We start from the raw sequence: 22,060 nt of genomic DNA on the forward strand, positions 1-22,060 counted from the left end.
GATGCAACATTATTGATTTCTATACGTACTCTGGATAATACATGTCTATCAGTGTGTTTGTTTACTTACACAGACTCTCTCCTCGTGGCTGCTCAGCTCGCGGAAGATGTGATCAGCGTGGGCGGGGCTTATCCCCACCTCCGAGAAAGCTGTCAATCTCTCTGCCACCTGGTCCAGCAGACACCTCACCTGGAACAGTAGCACAGCAGTTAGAACACACACAGGTTGGACACATACAGACCAATGTAATGACATTTGGTATGACATACACACAACGTATACTCAGATCTGGTTGTACATGCACACACAGACATGGTGTACAAAGATCAGGTGTGACATGCACACACACACACACAGGTGGCCGTGTCAATGCCCCATAGGTGTACCAGGATCAGGGGTGTAATTGCTTCAGAGATCTACTTAGTTTGTAAGGTGTATGTTGCTCTCTGGCGTATTGCTCTCAGGTACTGTAACTAGTGTATGTTACCCATGGTGTACAGAAGTCAGGTGTGTGTAGTCATGTGATGTCCCACTCACCTCTCTGTAGTTGTGTTCAAAGTGACGGAGTAGCAGACATTGCTCCAGCTTGGTCTTATGTCTCTCCCAGAACTCATCAAATGCCCGTTCTGTCTCATTCAACTGGGAAAGCAGTCTGATTGAGGAGAGGGAGAGAGGGATAGAGGGAGAGGAGAGGGGGTGGAGGAAGAGGAGAGGGGGTGGAGGGAGAGGAGAGAAGATGGGTAGAGGAGAGGGGAGGAGAGAGATGGGGAGGGAAAGATGGTGAAAGGGTAAGAGAGAGGGAGAGATGGAGCAGAGGAGCAGAGGGGGTGAAAGAGAGAGATGGGTCGAATGGAAAGGGAAAGATTGAGATAAAGAGGGAGAGAAGATTAGAAAATAGGAGACATGAGACATTTTCTGCTATTCCTCTGTGTCTTTTGCACACTCTACTGAGTTGAATGTGAAAGATGCCAGCCTGTTTTGTCTTCTCTGTCACCAGTGTTCTCCAAAATATTCCTTCTGACCTCAGAGGACCAAGCACTGCCAGTCCTTATCATGGTGAGGAGCAAAAGCTGTTATGTGTTCTCACCTCTTGCATTCATCAAGTCCTCCAGTGTTCTATATTTCCTGTGCATCTATGAACCAAGTGTTCTAGGTGTCCTGAGTGTGTTCTAAACCTAATGTTCTAGGTTCCCAGTGGGTGTTCTACCTCAGTGTTCTAGGTTCCCAGTGGGTGTTCTACCTCAGTGTTCTAGGTTCTCAGTATGTGTTCTAACCCCAGTGTTCTAGGTTCCCAGTGTGTATTCTAACCCCAGTGTTCTAGGTTCCCAGTGTGTGTCCTAAGCCCAGTGTTCTAGGTTCCCAGTGTGTATTCTAACCCCAGTGTTCTAGGTTCCCAGTGTGTGTTCTAACCCTTATGTTCAAGTTTCCCAGTGTGTCTTCTAACCCTTATGTTCAAGGTTCCCAGTGTATGTTCTAACCTCTGTACGGTGGCCAGGTTCTCCAGTTCGTCCTGGTTCATGTTGTGGTCTGGGTCTCTCACCACTGGCTCATTAATACTCTCCAACAGTCTGCTGCCCTGTCCTAAAGCCACCAGCAGATCCTCCTGGAGACGCAAACACATCAGGGGAATCAAATACACACGCCAACACCAGCACTCTGATATCAGTGGTGTGGGACAAGACAATGATTTACTTAGATTTAACCCATCATGTTATTTTGTGTATTCATCTTTCTGGAGGTGTGTGTGTGTGTGTGTGTGTGTGTGTGTATATGCGCGCGTGTGCATGTGTGTGTGTGTATGTGTGCGTGTGCATGTGTGTGTGTGTGTGCGTGTGTATGTGTGTGCGTGTGTGCGTGTGTGTGTGCGTGCGCATGTGTGCGTGTGTGCGTGTGTGCGTGTGTGTGTGCGTGCGTGTGTGTGCCTGCTCTGTACCTTCATCTTGCTTTTCTTGTTGATGTGTGTCCCCAGTAGGTTGCTGGTAGCCTGGATGTCATTGGGTAGTTCGGTCTCTGCTAGCTCTGTCCCAAACGACTGCAGGATCTGAGCTGTTCTCTTTACCATCAGAGCAAAGCCCTCAATGGCCTTCACACAGATGGATATAGTACATTGTTAGAAAATAACATGCATATCTTGACTGGGAAAAAGGTTATTAGTCCAACACTAGGAAACTGGGCCATGGTTCTGGTGTTTATGCTGTGTATTCACTGTGTGTTTGCTGGATGGTTACCTCTGTGTGTTTAATTTATTAGGATCCCCATTAGTCGATGCCAGAGTATGTGAGCGGAGCTGGAACGGAGCAGGGAGCTTTGGCCTTCTCGTCGAGCTCCAATTTCACTTGAGTAGCGCTCACACTTCATGAGCTCAGGGCATGCCCGACCCAGCATGCATTTGTAGTCTATTTGTGTGCTGCTATAGCTCCTTGCTTTAGCTACTGTCATGGAGTTCACTAAATATTTTCATAAAGAAATTGATTAAACACCCAGTTGCTAAATCAAGGTGACTTACAAAGATGAGGACCAAGAGCAAGAGAGGGAGTGTGGTGATTTAGTGTCCACAACTAAAGAATCATTGTGGAATCTGAATAGACACTTATCTAAAAAAAAAAGACTGTTTTTTGATGTCATTCGTTAACTTTCACTGCTATGCGGATGACACACAGCTGTACATTTCAATGAAACATGGTGAAGCCCCAGAATTGCCCTCGCTAGAAGCCTGTGTTTCAGACATAAGGAAGTGGATGGCTGCAAACTTTCTACTTTTAAACTCGGACAAAACAGAGATGCTTGTTTTAGTTCCCAAGAAACAAAGAGATCTTCTGTTGAATCTGACAATTATTCTTGATGGTTGTACAGTTGTCTCAAATAAAACTGTGAAGGACCTCGGCGTTACTCTGGACCCTAATCTCTCTTTTGACGAACATATCAAGACTGTTTCAAGGACAGCTTTTTCCATCTACGTAACTTTCTGTCCAAAAATGATGCAGAAAAATTAATCCATGCTTTTGTTACTTCTAGGTTGGACTACTGCAATGCTTTACAATCCGGCTACCCTGATAAAGCACTAAATAAACTTCAGTTAGTGCTAATTACGGCAGCTAGAATCCTGACTAGAACCAAAAAATTTGATCATATTACTCCAGTGCTAGCCTCCCTACGCTGGCTTCCTGTTAAGGCAAGGGCTGATTTCAAGGTTTTACTGCTAACCTACAAAGCATTACATGGGCTTGCTCCTACCTATCTCTCTGATTTGGTCCTGCCGTACATACCTACACGTACGCTACGGTCACAAGACGCAGGCCTCCTAATTGTCCCTAGAATTTCTAAGCAAACAGCTGGAGGCAGGGCATTCTCCTATAGAGCCCCATTTTTATGGAATGGTCTGCCTACCCATGTGAGAGACGCAGACTCGGTCTCAACCTTTAAGTCTTTACTGAAGACTCATCCCTTCAGTGGGTCATATGATTGAGTGTAGTCTGGCCCAGGAGTGTGAAGGTGAACGGAAAGGCTCTGGAGCAACGAACCGCCCTTGCTGTCTCTGCCTGGCCGGTTCCCCTCCCTCCACTGGGGTTCACTGCCTCTAACCCTATTACAGTGGCTGAGTCACTGGCTTACTGGTGCACTTTCATGCCGTCCCTAGGAGGGGTGCGTCACTTGAGTGGGTTGAGTCACTGATGTGATCTACCTGTCTGGGTTGGCGCCCCCCCTTGGGTTATGCCGTGGCGGAGATCTTTGTGGGCTATACTCGGCCTTGTCTCAGGATGGTAAGTTGGTGGTTGAAGATATCCCTCTAGTGGTGTGGGGGCTGTGCTTTGGCAAAGTGGGTGGGGTTATATCCTTCATCTTTGGCCCTGTCTGGGGGTATCATCGAATGGGGCCCTCCTGTCTCAGATTCCAGTATTTATGCTGCAGTAGTTTATGTGTCGGGGGGCTAGGGTCAGTTTGTTATATCTGGAGTACTTCTCCTGTCTTATCCGGTGTCCTGTGTGAATTTAAGTATGCTCTCTCTAATTCTTTCGTTCTCTCTTTCTTTCTTTCTCTCGGAGGACCTGAGCCCTAGGACCATGCCTCAGGACTACCTGGCATGATGACTCCTTGCTGTCCCCAGTCCACCTGGCCGTGCTGCTGCTCCAGTTTCAACTGTTCTGCCTGCGGCTATGGAACCCTGACCTGTTCACCGGATGTGCTACCTGTCCCAGACCTGCTGTCCCAGTCCAACTTTCTAGAGACAGTAGGAGCGGTAGAGATACTCTTAATGATCGGCTATGAAAAGCCAACTGACATTTACTCCTGAGGTGCTGACTTGCTGCACCCTCGACAACCACTGTGATTATTATTATTTGACCATGCTGGTCATTTATGAACATTGGAACATCTTGGCCATGTTCTGTTATAATCTCCACCCGGCACAGCCAGAAGAGAACTGGCCACCCCACATAGCCTGGTTCCTCTCTAGGTTTCTTCCTATGTTTTGGCCTTTCTAGGGAGTTTTTCCTAGCCACCGTGCTTCTACACCTGCATTGCTTTCTGTTTGCAGTTTTAGGCTGGGTTTCTGTACAGCACATTGAGATATCAGCTGATGTAAGAAGGTCTATATAAATACATTTGATTTGATTTGATGAGGGTCTACATACTATGTGCACATGCTAAAAGAAAGGAACGAGGTGGGTAGATAACTAAGTGTGTCATGGTAGCAAAGTATTTATAAACAAAAAATCTGATCTCTTAAACGTTTTGCAAATTTTTGTTCTATTATCCATACAATAAGCCATAATTGATTTTGCCCAATAGGCCTGGCATTTTCCCATGTTCAAGGAGCTTTCCGTTTTGACTATGTTATTTTGCCTAAAAACCTTTAGAAAAATACCTAAAGAATACCTAAGAAAAATAAAACAACTCTGCATCTCTGCCCAGCCTGGCAAGAGTGGCCAAAAGGGTGTTTAGCATCCCCAGTGGCTCTGCAAGTGTGAAGAGGATACTCTCCTCTGCTGGCCGACTCTCCAGGCACCATCACATGAGCCTGATGCCACAGACTGGCCAAACTTGTTTCTACAAATTCATTCAAAGGCACTAATAAGTCATTTTTAGTTTAATTTGTATTTAATTCTAAGTAAGTCACAGCATATATGCGCATTTAGAGAATGATTTAATACAACTAAGTGTTTAAATGCTGAGCGCATTATGTCCCTACCAGCCTATTGTGTCGCACTTGCAAATGCACAATTTATTTATTTGTAGGCTATAGCCTTGAAATAATTGAAACAATTTAGCCTAAAGAATTATATTTTTTTTGTCTGGCTCCTGACTTATTTAGAGTGTTAATATGCGGTTTAATATGACATGTCGCCTATTTGAAATTATGCTCACTTCTTACATTCACCTCTTCATGTTTATTCAAATATAAATTATAATCCATATGGTTTGGTTTCAATACTTAAACACCAATTGGTAGATCCAGGTAGTCACAAAAATAGATGGTTGTTGGTTCAATTGTGATTTTAATGAATGGAGCGAATTTGGAGAGGAAATTTTTTCTTCATGCGAGCACGGAGCGGTTTTTAGCGGAGCGGTAGGAAAGGACATGGAGGGCCAGAGCGGTGTGCTGCACCTCTCCATTAACGATGAGCGGGATTTACAACCACTCATCTCCGCTCACATGCGCTGGCCGACGTCAATGGCAACAGCTAGTCTTACTGGGGTCCGACACATAATGAAAAATACATTACAGACAAAATACTTTACAATTTACATACATTTAAAAACATGAACATGTAGTGTGTGTGTGTGCGTGTGTGTGTGTGTGTGTGTGTGTGTGTAGTCAGTCTTCCTCAACTGACTGACTCAGTCAGTCTTCCTCAACTCTTAGCCAAGAGGGACTGGCATGCATATAATTAATACTAGCCCTCTGATTACAATGAAAAGCAAGAAGTGCGACTCTGTTCTGGGCCAGCTGCAGCTTATCTAGGTCTTCTATGCAAATCAAATCACATTTTATTGCTCACATACACATGGTTAGCAGTTGTTAATGCGAGTGCAGTGAAATGCTTGTGCTTCTAGTTCCGACAGTGCTGAAATATGTAACAAGTTCACAATAACCACCTTAAATCACACAAATGTAAAGGGATAAATAACAATATGTATATATAAATATATAGATGAGATGGCAGGTGCGGCATAGGCAAGATGTAGTAGATGGTATAGAATACAGTATATACATATGAGATGAGTAATGTAGGATATGTAAACATTATTAAAGTGGTGTTATTTAAAGTGACTAGTGATACCTTCATGAATCTATTTATTATGTTGTTGTATGTGTTGAACTGCTGTGCTTTATCTTGGCCAAGTTGCAGTTGTGAATGAGAACTTGTTCACAATTAGCCTACCTGGTTAAATAAAGGTGTTCTCAACCAGCCTACCTGGTTAAATAAAGGTGTTCTCAACCAGCCTACCTGGTTAAATAAAGGTGAAATAAAATGTTCTTTAAAAAAAATGTAGGATATTATTATTATACATTATTAAAGTGGCGTTATTTAAAGTGACTAGTGATACCTTTATTAAATCCATTTATTAAAGTGGCCAGAGATTTGAGTCGGTATGTTGGCAGCAGCCACTATCTTAGTGATGGCTGTTTAACAGTCTGATGGCCTTGAGATATCTGTTTTTCAGTCTCTCGGTCCCCGCTTTGATGCACCTGTACTGACCTCGCCTTCTGGATGGTAGCGGGGTGAACAGGCAGTGGCTCAGGTGTTTGTTGTCCTTGATGATCTTTTAGGGTCTTCCTGTGACATCAGGTGCTGTAACTGTCCTGGAGGCCAGGTAGTTTGCCTCTGGTGATGCGTTGTGCAGACCTCACCACCCTCTGGAGAGCCTTGCAGTTGTGGGTGGAGCAGTTGCCGTACCAGGCGGTGATACAGCCCGACAGGATGCTCTCGATTGTGCATCTAAAAGTTTGTGAGTGTTTTAGGTGACAAGCCACATTTCTTCAGCCTCCTGAGGTTGAAGAGGCGCTGTTGCGCCTTTGTCACCACACTGTCTGTGTGGGTGGACCATTTCAGTTTGTCCGTGATGTGTATGCCGATGAACTTAAAACTTTCCACCTTCTCCACTACTGTCCCGTCAATGTGGATGGGGGGGATGCTCCCTCTGCTGTTTCCTGAAGTCCACGATCATCTCCTTTGTTTTGTTGATGTTGAGTGATAGGTTATTTTCCTGACTCCACACTCAGAGGGCCCTCACCTCCTCCCTGTAGGCCGTCTCATCGTTGTTGGTAATCACTACCACTGTAGTGTCGTCTGCAAACTTGAGGATTGAATTGGAAGCGTGCATGGCCACGCAGTCAGTCATGGGTGAACAGGGAGTACAGGAGAGGGCTGAGAACGCACCCTTGTGGGGCCCCATGTGTTGAGGATCAGCGGGGTGGAGATGTTGTTTCCTACCCTCACCACCTGGGGGCGGCCTGTCAGAACGTCCAGGATCCAGTTTCACAGCTCAGCTGTAGTCAATGAACAGCATTCTTACATAGGTATTCCTCTTGTCAAGATAGGATAGGGCAGTGTGCAGTGTGATGGTGTCGTCTGTGGACCTATTGGGGTGGTAAGCAAATTGGAGTGGGTCTAGGGTATCAGGTAGGGTGGAGGTGATATGATCCTTGACTAGTCTCTCAAAGCACTTCATGATGACAGAAGTGAGTGCTATGGGGCGATAGTCATTTAGCTCAGTTACCTTAGCTTTCTTGGTAACAGGAACAATGGTGGCCATCTTCAAGCATGTGGGCAGAGTAGACGGGGATAGGGATTGATTGAATATGTCCGTAAACACACCAGCCAGCTGGGCCGGCAGCCTTGCGAGGGTTAACACGTTTAAATGTTTTACTCATGTTAGCCTCGTTGATGGAGAGCCCACAGGCTTTGGTAGTGGGCCGTGTCAGTGGCACTGTATTGTCCTCAAAGCGAGCAAAGAAGTTGTTTAATTTGTCTGTGAGCAAGACGTTGATGTCCGTGACGGGGCTGGTTTTCTTTTTGTAATCTGTGATTGACTGTAGACCCTGCCACATACGTCTTGTGTTTGAGCCGTTGAATTGCATCTCTACTTTGTCTCTATACTGACGCTTTGCTTGCTTGATTGCCTTGCAGAGGGAATAGCTGCACTGTTTGTATTCATTCATGTTTCCAGTCACCTCGCCATGATTAAAAGCGGTGGTTCGCACTTTCAGTTTTGCGCGAATGCTGCCATTAATCCATAGTTTCTGGTTAGGGAAGGTTTTAATAGTCACAGTGATTACAACATCACTGATGCACTTGCTAATAAACTCGCTCACTGAGTCAGCGTAGACGTCAATGTTGTTGTCTGAGGCTACCCGGAACATATCCCAGTCCACGTGATCGAAGCAATCTAGAAGCGTGGAATCCGATTCGTCAGACCAGCGTTGGATAGACCTGAGCACGGCCGTTTCCTGTTTTAGTTTCTGTCTATAGGCTGGGAGCAACAAAATGGAGTCATGGTCAGATTTGCCGAAGGGAGGACGGGGGAGGGCTTTGTATGCATCCCGGAAGTTAGAGTAGCAATGATCCAGAATGCTACCAGCTCGTGTTGCGCATTTGATATGCTGATAGAATTTAGGAAGCCTTGTTCTCAGATTAGCTTTTTTTTTTTTAATCTCCAGCTACAATAAATGCTGCCTCAGGATATATGGTTTCCAGTCTACATAGAGTCCAGTGAAGTTCTTTCAGGGCCGTCAAGGTATCTGCTTGGGGGGGATATACACATCTGTGACTATAATCAAAGAGAATTCTCTTGGTAGATAATGCGGTCGGCATTTGATTGTAAGGAATTCTAGGTCAGGTGAACAAAAGTTTGTTTGTTCATGTGTAACTCTGTGTTGTTGTTTTTGTCGCACTGCTTTGCTTTATCTTGGCCAGGTCACAGTTGTAAATGAGAATTTGTTCTCAACTGGCCTACCTGGTTAAATAAAGTTGAAAAAATACAAAATAAATAAAAATAAAAGGACTTGAGTTCCTGTATGTTGTTATGATTACACTATGAGTCGTTAATCATAAGGCATACACCCCCACCCTTCTTACCAGAGAGATGCTTTTAGGTGTCGGTGCGATGCGTGAAGAAACCGGGTGGCTGTACCGACCGACAACATAGAGAGCCATGAGCCATGTTTCCGTGAAACAGAGAATGTAACAATCTCTGATGTCTCTCTGGAAGGCAATTCCAGCCCTAATCTCATCCTCCTTGTTGTCTAGAGATTGGAGATTGGTGAGTAATATGCTCAGAAGCGGTGGATGGTGTGCTCGCCTTCTAAGTCTGACCAGTAGGACGCTCCGTCGGCCTCTGGGGTAAGATCCCATGTCCAGGGTGGAGGTCCGAACGCAGGATCCGCTTCGGGAAAGTTGTATTCCTGGTCGTAATGTTGGTACGTTGACGTCACTTTTATATGCAATAGTTCTTCCCTGCTGTGTGTAATAACACTTGAGATTTTCTGGGCAAACAATGTAAGAAAAATGAATTACTGCACAGGTTCCTAAGAACCTGAAGCGAGGCGACCTTCTCTGTCAGCGCCATTGTTGCAGTGTGCGCTGTGTGTGTGTGTGTGTGTGTGTGTGTGTGTGTATACTCACGGTGCGGTGTGAGATCCACTTCTCGTGGCAGTACTCCTGGGTTCCTCCCAGCTCAGTAGTCAGTTGTGTCCGGTCTATGTAGGAGTGGAGCTCAGTCACAGAACTCAGCATAATCATCTACACAAGCAACAATTTAGGATAGAAAAACGTAATGGTGAAGTAATGACAATAATACAAAAGTCAGTCTATGAATGTGTGCGCGTCTGTAGACTGCTGTCTGTACCTACCGGCACCTTCATCTTGAACTCATCCTTGTTGAACTTGAACAAGATGTCTGAGAGTGTCCTCTGGAATAAGGTGGTGGGCCTCAATACCAGAACTAACTGCAGGTTCCCTGGGAACGAACCCTACACACAGAGAGAGGGGAGGAAAGGTAGGGGAGAGGGGAGGGGAGGAGAGAAAGATGGATGAACAGAGAACTGGGAGGACTTCAAAAATACAGGAGTAGACAGCAACCACCATAGCTCTCAGTCTAGACAACCCACTAGCAAGAGACATCATGTACACACACACACACACACACACACACACACACACACACACACACACACACACACACACACACACACACTTTAAGGGTAGAATAAAGCTGACAGACAGGGACTATTAAAAAGCAGACCCGCAGACATTATAATCAGGAGCTAAATTAGCACACAGTGTACATCCCTGAAGCTAGTTCTGGTGAGGTAAGACTCAAACTGTACACATAAAGCCACAGCAAGATCAATATTATGGCTTTAGCCGGCGGTGGAGACAAACTCCCATTACTGAATTAATGCGTAAGCTAATGTAGTGCACACACACGCACACACAGGTTTGATTGATTGGAGAGAGACAGAACGCTGGCCTAAGCAGAAATGACAGATCTAAGACTCTGCCTCATTAACAAACAACCAGTAGGGAATACACAAACTTAATTGAATTAATGAATCAATAAACTGTTCCTCTCTGCAGCCCAACTAGAGAGAGCTCTTAATGACCTCTGACACTGCAGGACAGTCACTATGAAAGGGACTGGCCATTCACTAGCAACGTACCCTTCAAAACGCAAACATCCAATGGAGACAAGCAAGGAAGAGGAAGAAATGAATGTAATGGTATTCAGTAGAAGTTGGTTCGAAAAAGGTGGTTGGGTGGATTTTGGAGACAGCATATATAAGGAACAAGTCTGACTCCCAGATGAGAGTTGTAACCGTTCGACCGTAACCTTCTGACTGGACTTGTGGTCATAGCCCACAGGTTCTGGTCGAAAACAGTAGGCGCACGCGCGCGCACACACACACACACACACACACACACACACACACACACACACACACACACACACACACACACACACACACACACCAGGCTGGTGAGTGAGAGTGTAGACAGTGTGTCTCTTGGGAGTGAGTGAAACCACAGTAACCCTATAGGTTTTTAATTAGGGACCACACCATAAACAACTGCTGCTTTCTCCCCCAGTCTGAAAACCACCCATGCATGGCAATGCACTACACTCATTAAAACACAGACACACACAGACAGACAAAGAAGCACAGTATACACAAAGATGTACACACCCACACCCACACACACGCAAACAAAAACATTGGATACAGTGAGGAAAAAAATAATTTGATCCTCTGCTGATTTTGTACGTTTGCCCACTGACAAAGAAATGATCAGTCTCCATTTACTTTTAATGGTAGATTTATTTGAACAGTGAGAGACAGAATAACAACAAAACAATCCAGAAAAGCGCATGTCAAAAATGCTATAAATTGATTTGCATTTTAATGAGGGAAATAATTATTTGACCCCTCTGCAAAACATGACTTAGTACTTGGTGGCAAAACCATGGTGGTGTTCTTGGGGTCATAGGCAGCACTCCTCCTCCTCCAAACACGGCGAGTTGAGTTGATGCCAAAGAGCTCCATTTTGATCTCATCTGACCACAACACTTTCACCCAGTTGTCCTCTGAATCATTCAGATGTTCATTGGCAAACTTCAGACGGGCATGTATATGTGCTTTCTTGAGCAGGGGGACCTTGTGGGCGCTGCAGGATTTCAGTCTGTCACGGCGTAGTGTGTTACCAATCGTTTTCTTGGTGACTATGGTCCCAGCTGCCTTGAGATCATTGCCAAGATTCTCCCATGTAGTTCTGGGCGGATTCCTCACCGTTCTCATGATCATTGCAACTCCACGAGGTGAGATCTTGCATGGAGCCCCAGGCCGAGGGAGATTGACAGTTCTTTTGTGCATCAACTCACCAAGCAGCTTGGCGATGGTCTTGTAGCCCATTCCAGTCTTGTGTAGGTCTACAATCTTGTCCCTGACATCCTTGGAGAGCTCTTTGGTCTTGGTGGAGAGTTTGGAATCTGATTGATTGATTGCTTCTGTGGACAGGTGTCTTTTATTCAGGTAACAAACTGAGATTAGGAGCACACCCTTTAAGAGTGTGCTCCTAATCTCAGCTCATTACCTGTATAAAAGACACCTGGGAGCCAGAAATCTTTATGATTGAGAGGGGGTCAAATACTTATTTGCCTCATTAAAATGCAAATACATTTATACAATTTTTGACATGTGTTTTTCTGAATTTTTGTTGTTGTTATTCTGTCTCTCACTGTTCAAATAAACCTACCATTAAAACTATAGACTGATCATTTCTTTGTCAGTGGGCAAACGTACAAAATCAGCCTCACTGTACATATACCCACAAAGCCACAACAAAGAGGTGAATGATAGTTGAGGCTATACAATGACTAATGTGAGATGACGACCCCCCCCCCCCCCCCCCCCCCCCCCTCCTTCACAGTCCAGGCTCCAACTCAGTACCTGTTAACACGCATTTGTGTTGTTTATCTTCATATGATTTATCATTAGGTCTTCAATAGTTGTGATAGTACCGGCTCAACTCATGCCAGCATTCACTACTGTTCATTACACGGCCTGTGTGTGTGTGCGGCATTTAGCAGCGCGGTGAAACTATCCAGAACAGGCGACTGCTCCGGCGGTGACTGAGTGCCTCCCATTACCAGACTGTCAGGCTGTAATGTCCCCCCCCTTGTGGGATTAATAAAGCTTGATTCAATTTGAAATGAGGGAGGGAGCATTCCAGGTCCCAGTGGAGTCTGGGGGTTCATATTCATCTCTCTATATATCTTCCTCTGTCTAGGAAATCATCTCTCTCCCACACATTCTCTTCAGTTCAGTGAAACGCTATGATGAGGCTTTCGTGTCAATAACTGAGAACCCATAGACCTCTACTTATTTCCCCTCTGTGTGTGTGAGACAGCTGTGTGGACAGCTGTCCACATAACTGTGGTGCTGAAACCAAGAATGCAGTCATGTGGGGTTAAACAGCACTTAGGATATAGGTATTGATTCAAATCAATACGAATCATGCGGGTCCGTATTGTTACTTACTTAATAAAGTTCTGAATGATCTTATAAGTGGTGTTGAACAAAGATAAAGCCATTGGAAATCCTGTGCTATTAATGGACGAACCAGAAAGTGCTCAAACCATGTATCAACTCAGCACAAATAAACAAACACACTTTGAAAGCTAATCACCAAAGCAGAGAGAATATCCCTCACAGCTCACACACTGCATTCAGCTGCCAGCAAGCTGCCATCAAGCAGGAAACAGTGAGTTGTGACTGGAGAGGAAACAACAGGCTGTGTTTTCTAAGAGGAAGAGAAAGAGAGAAAAGACTCCCTCGATCATCTTTTCATTTTTTGTATCCTTCTTTTACACATTCTCCTCATTCTGAACCACAAAGGCCTAAGGGATAGAGCAATGGAAAGATAAGGGGTGATATACAGATCTGCTATATGCGCACGCGTTGATGTGGCTGCAAGGCGTGCGTTGGTATGATTCTGAACAGTCATATCTGGCAACAATGACAAGAAGATGACATGTGGGGAATCGTAGGTGGCTCGTTTCAGCTCGTATTTTGTTATTGATGTCTTGTCTTGTTTTGAGGTGTTTGACTGATGTCAAGTCTATGCTAATACGGCAAAAATGTGCTAGTTAGCTAACCAACAACTGTAACGATGTATTTGAGTGACAAGTGATCATTGTGCAAATGTGTTTGTTTTCAATAAACCTTTGGAGACGAAATATAGTTGACCCGTTATGAACAATCTAAGCCAACCCTGTCTGCATTGCCGCACACGTTGGTTTTGTTGCTAAACTACCAACACGTCGATCTTAGTTTGATCACTCTGTTGTCACAAAGGTATTTAGCAAAATGCAAAATGTAGTGTATTCGAGGTTTAAAAAGGCTTCTAAAGTTGGTCATTTCCTCTTTAAAATGTCAGACTTATTTTATCGTAACAACCCCTACACAAATGTCCATTAAAGAGCGACCGCCCCTAAAAAGCAACTTCTCTTTTTGAAAACAGGCTGTTGCATCAATATAAGTCAGAAACATTCATTATTCTAATGTCAAAATTGACTACAAAGTTCGAATAGGATCATTTTGGTCAGAGTCAGTCTCACTCAAGACTGTGATTTACGAGATGATAGGAAAAAAAGGTATGTAACAGAATGAAGGGTTCCTGTAACAGAATGAAGGGTTCCTGTAACAGAATGAAGGGTTCCTGTAACAGAATGAAGGGTTCCCGTAACAGAATGAAGGGTTCCCGTAACAGAATGAAGGGTTCCTGTAACAGAATGAAGGGTTCCCGGAACAGAATGAAGGGTTCCTGTAACAGAATGAAGGGTTCCTGTAACAGAATGAAGGGTTCCTGTAACAGAATGAAGGGTTCCTGTAACAGAATGAAGGGTTCCTGTAACAGAATGAAGGGTTCCTGTAACAGAATGAAGGGTTCCCGGAACAGAATGAAGGGTTCCCGTAACAGAATGAAGGGTTCCTGTAACAGAATGAAGGGTTCCTGTAACAGAATGAAGGGTTCCCGGAACAGAATGAAGGGTTCCTGTAACAGAATGAGGGGTTCCTGTAACAGAATGAAGGGTTCCTGTAACAGAATGAAGGGTTCCTGTAACAGAATGAAGGGCACCGTAACAGAATGAAGGGTTCCTGTAACAGAATGAAGGGTTCCCGGAACAGAATGAAGGGTTCCTGTAACAGAATGAGGGGTTCCTGTAACAGAATGAAGGGTTCCTGTAACAGAATGAAGGGTTCCTGTAACAGAATGAAGGGCACCGTAACAGAATGAAGGGTTCCTGTAACAGAATGAAGGGTTCCCGGAACAGAATGAAGGGTTCCTGTAACAGAATGAGGGGTTCCTGTAACAGAATGAAGGGTTCCTGTAACAGAATGAGGGGTTCCTGTAACAGAATGAAGGGTTCCTGTAACAGAATGAAGGGCACCGTAACAGAATGAAGGGTTCCTGTAACAGAATGAAGGGTTCCCGGAACAGAATGAAGGGTTCCTGTAACAGAATGAGGGGTTCCTGTAACAGAATGAAGGGTTCCTGTAACAGAATGAGGGGTTCCTGTAACAGAATGAAGGGTTCCTGTAACAGAATGAAGGGTTCCCGGAACAGAATGAAGGGTTCCTGTAACAGAATGAAGGGTTCCTGTAACAGAATGAAGGGTTCCTGTAACAGAATGAAGGGTTCCTGTAACAGAATGAAGGGTTCCTGTAACAGAATGAAGGGTTCCCGGAACAGAATGAAGGGTTCCTGTAACAGAATGAAGAGTTCCCGGAACAGAATGAAGGGTTCCTGTAACAGAATGAAGGGTTCCCGGAACAGAATGAAGGGCACCGTAACAGAATGAAGGGTTCCTGTAACAGAATGAAGGGTTCCCGGAACAGAATGAAGGGTTCCTGTAACAGAATGAAAGGTTCCCGGAACAGAATGAAGGGTACCGTAACAGAATTAAGGGTTACTGTAACAGAATGAAGGGTTCCCGTAACAGAATGAAGGGTTCCCGTAACAGAATGACGGGTACCATAACAGTTTTCCTAGGTTGGGAATATTTTAATCCTGCCCACATGCCCACACCTGGCAGCACCCACACCTGGCAGCACCCAATCAATTCGGCGCGCAGCTGCACATGCCCCGATTGTAATGCCCATGGTCAATTTGGTGTGACATTTAATTTCCCTATGGGGCTAGTTAGGGACCATCAGTAAATTAAACAATGTATGTGGGACAATATTTTAAAAGGTCAATAGCTCCAAATTTCAATGACTTAAAAACCTCAAACCAACTATAAATTGTAGAAATTCATATACAAATATTGAAAGCATTTAATGAGACAACTAAAATATGTGCAACATGAACATATTGTACCATTTACATTGTGTTATTTATTGACTGTCCCTAACTATACCCAGAGATAGGCTATCCAAAGTCAAACCAACTTTGCCACACCAGCCGGCTGAAGCTAATTGCCTAAATAATTTGGCTAACTCTTACCACCTGTGAACACACACGAGACACCCACATCAAACCACACCCCGATACCAACTCACATTTGAAATCCGTCATGGTCACTAGCATGAGACTAAATAACGAAAGGCTGTCGCTCTTTATTTACAATCCACATAATTATTCACATTTTTGTTGCTGCAGGATTTTTTTCCTGCTCTGAGAAACTGGTCGAATTAAGATAAACTATCGCTGTAAAGTGACATAAATGAAATGAAGAGAGAGAGAGAAGGGATGAAGGAAGATGTGAACAAAGAGATAGTAGCTGAAATGAAGAGAGTGAAATGAGGAGAGAGAGTTTAGTGGGTTGGAGAGAGATACAACAGCTACCTCATCACTACCACAGCATGGGAAACACACAGACCTAATATTTCTTTCCATCTTTATCCATTAAAGTCAGTGTCAGTGTTTTTCCTATAGAGTGAGTTTATCTACAAATGTTCTATACAGTATTCATCAAAACATGGATTACAGTGTGAAACTGAAAAGACACTCATTGTCATATCCTTCCAGCATGCTTTGTTGTAATGTTGGGAGAACACTTCTCTCATTGCTCTCTTGTCCTCTTTGTTTTGGCTGTTTGTTCTGCCCCCACGGCAGGGGGAGTATAGGCTGGTGGGCTGAATAGGCTGATGCCTGTGTGTGTTTATGTGTAGGTGGGGGGGGGGGGGGGGGTGGGGGATATTTCATATCTGCCCCCTAGGGCAGTTGTGATATTAATCCCTACTTTGTTGCACAGATGTGGAGCTCTGAGAAGAGGAGGGGTTGTTCTGACACCTCTTGTCTGCCAAACCCCCTCTGCCCTCGGGCTGACAGTGTAAGGATGAGGCCTCACAAAACTGGTGCTCCACTCAACACATGATTAAAGAAATGTATTTCACACACACAGATGCATAGACACAAAAGACCTTATAGAGCCAGACACACACACGCGCTCGGTTACTTACTGCAATGCGGAGCAGGGTCCCCTTGACGGCCGCCCATCGGTCCTGCCGCCGGTCAATGACCAGGATAAAACCCACTCCTGCCGCAGACAGACTGGAAAAAAGAGATGGGATCCCGGTCAACACAACCACTAACACCTGACCCCACTGCACACATGACCATAACAAGACCGCAGATGGAGACTGGAGAGAGGGGAATAAGGTTCAGTAGGACCACAGTGACTGGACATGACCAGAGAATAAATGAACAGGGAACCACAATGGTGAGAGAGGATAGAGATGAGTGTCACTAGTATGTCTAGTACTGTATGTCCCATGCTGCTCAGTTGGTAGAGCATGGCGCTTGCAATGGCAGGGTTGTGGGTTCAATTCCCACTGGGGGACAAGTATGAAATGTATACAATCTACTGTCTCTGGAAAAGAGCGTCTGATAAATATTAAAATGTTAAATGTAAAAATGTATCTATCAGTCAGGCCTGAGTAAAGACCTACCCTCAGCTTGGTGCACTTATGTACAGGCAAAGTAAAGATGCTTTAAAACCCCTGTCCTAGGGTTTGTTAAACTATACACACCTTCAAGATACTGGTCCAATCCACACAGATAAAGAGTTGTAAGGCCAGCGTCCTAAAACCGCTGTAGTCTTATGAGAGGGGTTCAGGTAGAGGAATCAAAGTCAATCCCACATGTAGCCAGTCAGAAGAATCAACTATACACACACCTTCTAGAGGTGACACAAATACTCACACCTCAGCAGCAAAACACACACACACACACACACACACTGCCTGGTCACAGCAAACTGATGAACAGAATGTCTCCACTCCTACTCACACGACAACAACTCTGCTATTCCAAATCCTCCAATAGAGAAAAAGGGATAAATAATTCCATATTGAAACTGGAGAGAAGAGAGGAAAATAGATGCCTTAGAGTCAGATCTGCCTGTGTTGTGTTGGAGGGAGAGCAAGACAGTCACAGAAACCAGCCACTGCCACTGCACTGATCAACCAATGATGTGCCAGGAACTGCCGTGCCACTAGCCAATCCTAGCTTGGCCAAGAGGTGACAGACAGCCCCGGGGGCCAGTCAGCAGACCTGGGGATGTGAGGGAGGGGATGGGCTGATGTAGAGGAGGGGAGCTGCATTCTCTCCCTCCCTCCCACCTGCTCAAGCGTTCAAAAGAGCAGACCGGTTCTTTTTTAGCAGCAGAGAAGGAGGAGGGGAGAGAGAGGGATGGAGGAGGAGGGAAGGATGAAAAAAAATGAGAGAGAAAAGGAAGAGAGATGGTCTAGTACTGGGACCTTTATGAGGACTGAACTGGTTTAGTGATTTATACTGAAAGACAGTATGAGAGGAAGAGAGGGGGGAGAGAGAGAGATGAGGGAAAGTCGGGCATAGAGAGATAGTATAGATTGTAATAAACTAGGCTTGCTACTTAGTCTCAGAACACAAAGAATCACATACACAAGTATGGCCAAAAGTACGTGGACACCTGCTCGTCGAACATCTCATTCCAAAATTATGGGCATTAATATGGAATTGGCCTCCCCTTCGCTGCTATAACAGTCTCCATCCACTCTTCTGTGAAGGCTTTCCACTAGATGTTGGAACATTGCTGTGGGGACTTGCGTCCATTCAGCCACAAGAGCATTAGTGAGGTTGGGCACTGATGTTGATTGATTAGGCCTGGCTCGCAGTCGGTGTTCCAATTCCTCCCAAAGGTGTTCGATGGGGTTGAGGTCAGGGCTCTGTGCAGGCCAGTCAAGTTCTTCCACACTGTTCTCGACAAACCATTTCTGTATGGACCTTGCTTTGTGCACGGGGGCATTGTCATGCTGAAACAGGAAAGGGCCTTCCAAAAACTGTTGCCACAAAGTTGGAAGCACAGAATCGTCTAGAATATCATTGTATGCTGTAGCATTAAGATTTCCCTTGACTGGAACTAAAGGGCCTAGCCTGAACCATGAAAAACAGCCCCAAACCATTATTCCTCCTCCACCAAACTTGACAGTTGGTACTATGTATTGGGGCAGGTAGCGTTCTCCTGGCATCCGCCAAACTTAGATTCGTCCACCGGACTGTCAGATGGTGAAGTGCGATTTACCAACCCGAGTGGCGCAGCGGTCTAAGGCACTGCATCTTAGTTCAAGAGGCGTCACTACAGTCCCTGGCTTGAATCCAGGCTGTATCACATCTGGCCGTGTTTGGGAGTCCCATAGGGCTGCACACAATCGGCCCAGCATCTTCCGGGTTTGGCTGGGGTAGGCCGTCATTATAAATAAGAATTTTTTCTTTAACTAACTTGCCTAGTTAAATAAAGGTTCAATAAATAATAGATAATAATAATTCCCAGAGAACGTGCTTTGGCTACTCCAGAGTCTAATGGCGGCGAGCTTTACACCACTCCAGCCAATGCTTGGCATTGTGCATGGTGATCTTAGGCTTGTGTGCGACTGCTCGGCCATGGAAACCCATTTCATGATGCTCCTGATAACAGTTATTGTACTGACGTTGCTTCCAGAGGCAGTTTGGAACTTGGTAGTGACTGTTGGAACCGAGGACCGACAATTTTCACCTGACAACCACTTCTCGGCTGAGCCGTTGTTGCTTCTAGACGTTTCCACTTCACAATAACAGCACCTACAGTTGACCGGGGAAGCTCTAGCAGGGCAGACATTTGACAAACAAACTTGTTGTAAACGTGGCATCCTATGACGCTGCCACGTTGAAAGTCACTGAGCTCTTCAGTAAGGCCATTCTACTGCCAGTGTTTGTCGATGGAGATTGCATGGCGGTGTCCTCGATTTTATACACCTGTCGGCAACAGGTGTGGCGGAAATAGCCAATCCACTAATTTGAAGGGGTGTCCACATTCACTAATCAAAAGTATGTACAATTTCAGGGTACAGACTTAAAAAACTGCCAGAAAGGGTGATCTATATACAGAGGAATTAATTCACCACTTCTAGGATATGATTGTTTCTGCCATACAAGCAGTTTCTGCAACACACACTCGCACAGCTGAATGGACACAGAAACATATTGAGCAATAATGAATGTGAAATTAGATTAATTTAAATATTCATGGTGGAGTTTATAATTGATTTGTGAAGGAGTCTAAATAATTTGATTTCTTGCGGCGGTTGTCTGATGCTGGTGGAACCCCTGCTAGCTGTGTTGTGGAATGGGATTGCTTAAAACACAATTTCTGCACGGGCGTGCACAAGCACGCGCACACGCACACACACACACACACACACACACACACACACACACACACACACACACACACACACACAGCCCCCCCTCTATGCCATACTCCACCCTGAAGCCAGGCAGGCTGTAAATCAAATTAAAAACAGATTAAAAAAAGCTCTTAAAGAGCTCTTCAAGTTTCAGTCACTCTCAAATCCTCCTGTCAAGGTTCTACCTCAACCTGCAGCCACTCTGAACTAGACCCAGAGAGGTTTGGAGAGAGCAAGAGCGAGAGAGAAACCTGGTCTGCCCAAGGACACAGGCTGCTAATTAATTTAGTGAGTGTTTGGCGATCCGCAGCGTAAACAGGCTTTTCCCACCGGAGGCGAAAAAGGGATTCGGATACGGATACATTCCATGCCTCATCGGCAGACCAGGAACAGGAAAATTAACTCAAAATTGGGAATGCCTTCAAAAGGAATTTGAAACTGTGGTATTTTATGCACCCACAGTCCCCCTCCAAAAACCTTCATTTTAAATGATTTTCATGAATATATGTATTTATCTAAATGTATTCTGGTTGAAATTGAAGTGGAACATATTGAATAGTTCTGTATTCAAGGTCAAGACACACACACACACACACACACACACACACACACACACACACACACACAAAACCGCCCTGAGGAATTCCTGGCCATCTGTCCGTCTGCTCTGAGCAGCTTTAGCCTCAGGCCCTTTCTATCAGCTCAACTTTGACTTTTTGTAAGGTTGTGATGTCAGCAGTGACCTCAAAGAGTCACAGGAAGGAAGCCATGCAGGGGTTGCAACACAGCTCTTCTACACCAGTTTAGAATGTGATGTGAATATGTGGACCAGGTGTGTAAGTGGTTTCAGCCCTGTATGTGAATATGTGGACCAGGTGTGTAAGTGGTTTCAACCCTGTATGTGAATATGTGAACCAGGTGTGTAAGTGGTTTCAACCCTGTATGTGAATATGTGAACCAGGTGTGTAAGTGGTTTCAACCCTGTATGTGAATATGTAAACCAGGTGTGTAAGTGGTTTCAACCCTGTATGTGAATATGTGAACCAGGTGTGTAAGTGGTTTCAACCCTGTACGCCACGATTAGGTGCAGGAGTAGGTGTAAGAGCTTCTCTGTTGGCTGGTGTATTCACGCGCATGTACTGCAGCTCAGCTGTCTGCATGCGTTATTCAAACTTAAACAGTCAGGACCACTGCAGTTTCTATTTTAGACCCACTACATGCCTCAACGGACAAGGATGGAGTGAGGAAGAGAAGAATGAGTGAGAAAATAGCTATACAAGGAAGGAAGGGTATCTGGAGAAACAGAGAGAATGGGGCAAAGGATGAGAAGAGAAACGGAAGATGGGGGAAAAAAAGAGAGAAAGGATGACAGAAATCCCTGTGAGGAGGATATTGAGAAGATGGGGGGCGGGGGTCATTTATTCTCCCCCCTCCCCCATCACCAGTCTCTCAGTACACAAAGACATTCTGCAGTAATATGATTACAGGCTGGGGTTATTGCATTGGCCAGCTAATTAGGGGAATGCATTGAGATCTCCTCTCCTCCCTCTCTACTAAGAGATCTCTACAGGGGACAGCCCAGACCCCCCCCATTTACATAACACTCTCACTGACACACTAAACACAAGACTAAGAAGACAATACCTCCCAAAGGTTGAGGTTAGGATTGGGGGAGATCAGTGGTTAAAGGGTTCTACCTCAAGCAGCATGCAGTGCATATGACCCTCTAGTGACACCTGCTGGCTATATCTATACAGCAGTCAATAAGAGCTGAGGATAACACACTTGGTTTGCACTGAAAATATGTGGTATACCATGAGCTGAAACAGCAATAAAAACAATGTTGTATGG

The 22,060-nt window shown here is 45.0% G+C and overlaps 1 protein-coding gene across 11 annotated transcripts in view; it reads right to left on the reverse strand.

The window, feature by feature from the left end:
- LOC110501299 (guanine nucleotide exchange factor DBS) overlaps window positions 1-22,060 on the reverse strand; it is a 71,186-nt gene that overhangs the window by 12,896 nt on the left and 36,230 nt on the right. For all 11 annotated transcript variants that reach the window (XM_036958591.1, XM_036958584.1, XM_036958587.1 and 8 more), the window contains exons 4-10: window positions 16,967-17,057; window positions 9,854-9,973; window positions 9,627-9,743; window positions 1,934-2,083; window positions 1,479-1,603; window positions 538-652; window positions 70-189 (exon numbers count right to left, since the gene is read on the reverse strand). In XM_036958591.1, the coding sequence (XP_036814486.1) occupies window positions 70-189; window positions 538-652; window positions 1,479-1,603; window positions 1,934-2,083; window positions 9,627-9,743; window positions 9,854-9,973; window positions 16,967-17,057 (838 nt within the window). The remainder of the gene's footprint in view (window positions 1-69; window positions 190-537; window positions 653-1,478; window positions 1,604-1,933; window positions 2,084-9,626; window positions 9,744-9,853; window positions 9,974-16,966; window positions 17,058-22,060) is intronic.

The sequence above is a fragment of the Oncorhynchus mykiss genome, chromosome 22, assembly GCF_013265735.2.
Source record: "Oncorhynchus mykiss isolate Arlee chromosome 22, USDA_OmykA_1.1, whole genome shotgun sequence".
In the NCBI taxonomy this organism is placed as follows: Eukaryota; Metazoa; Chordata; class Actinopteri; order Salmoniformes; family Salmonidae; genus Oncorhynchus; species Oncorhynchus mykiss.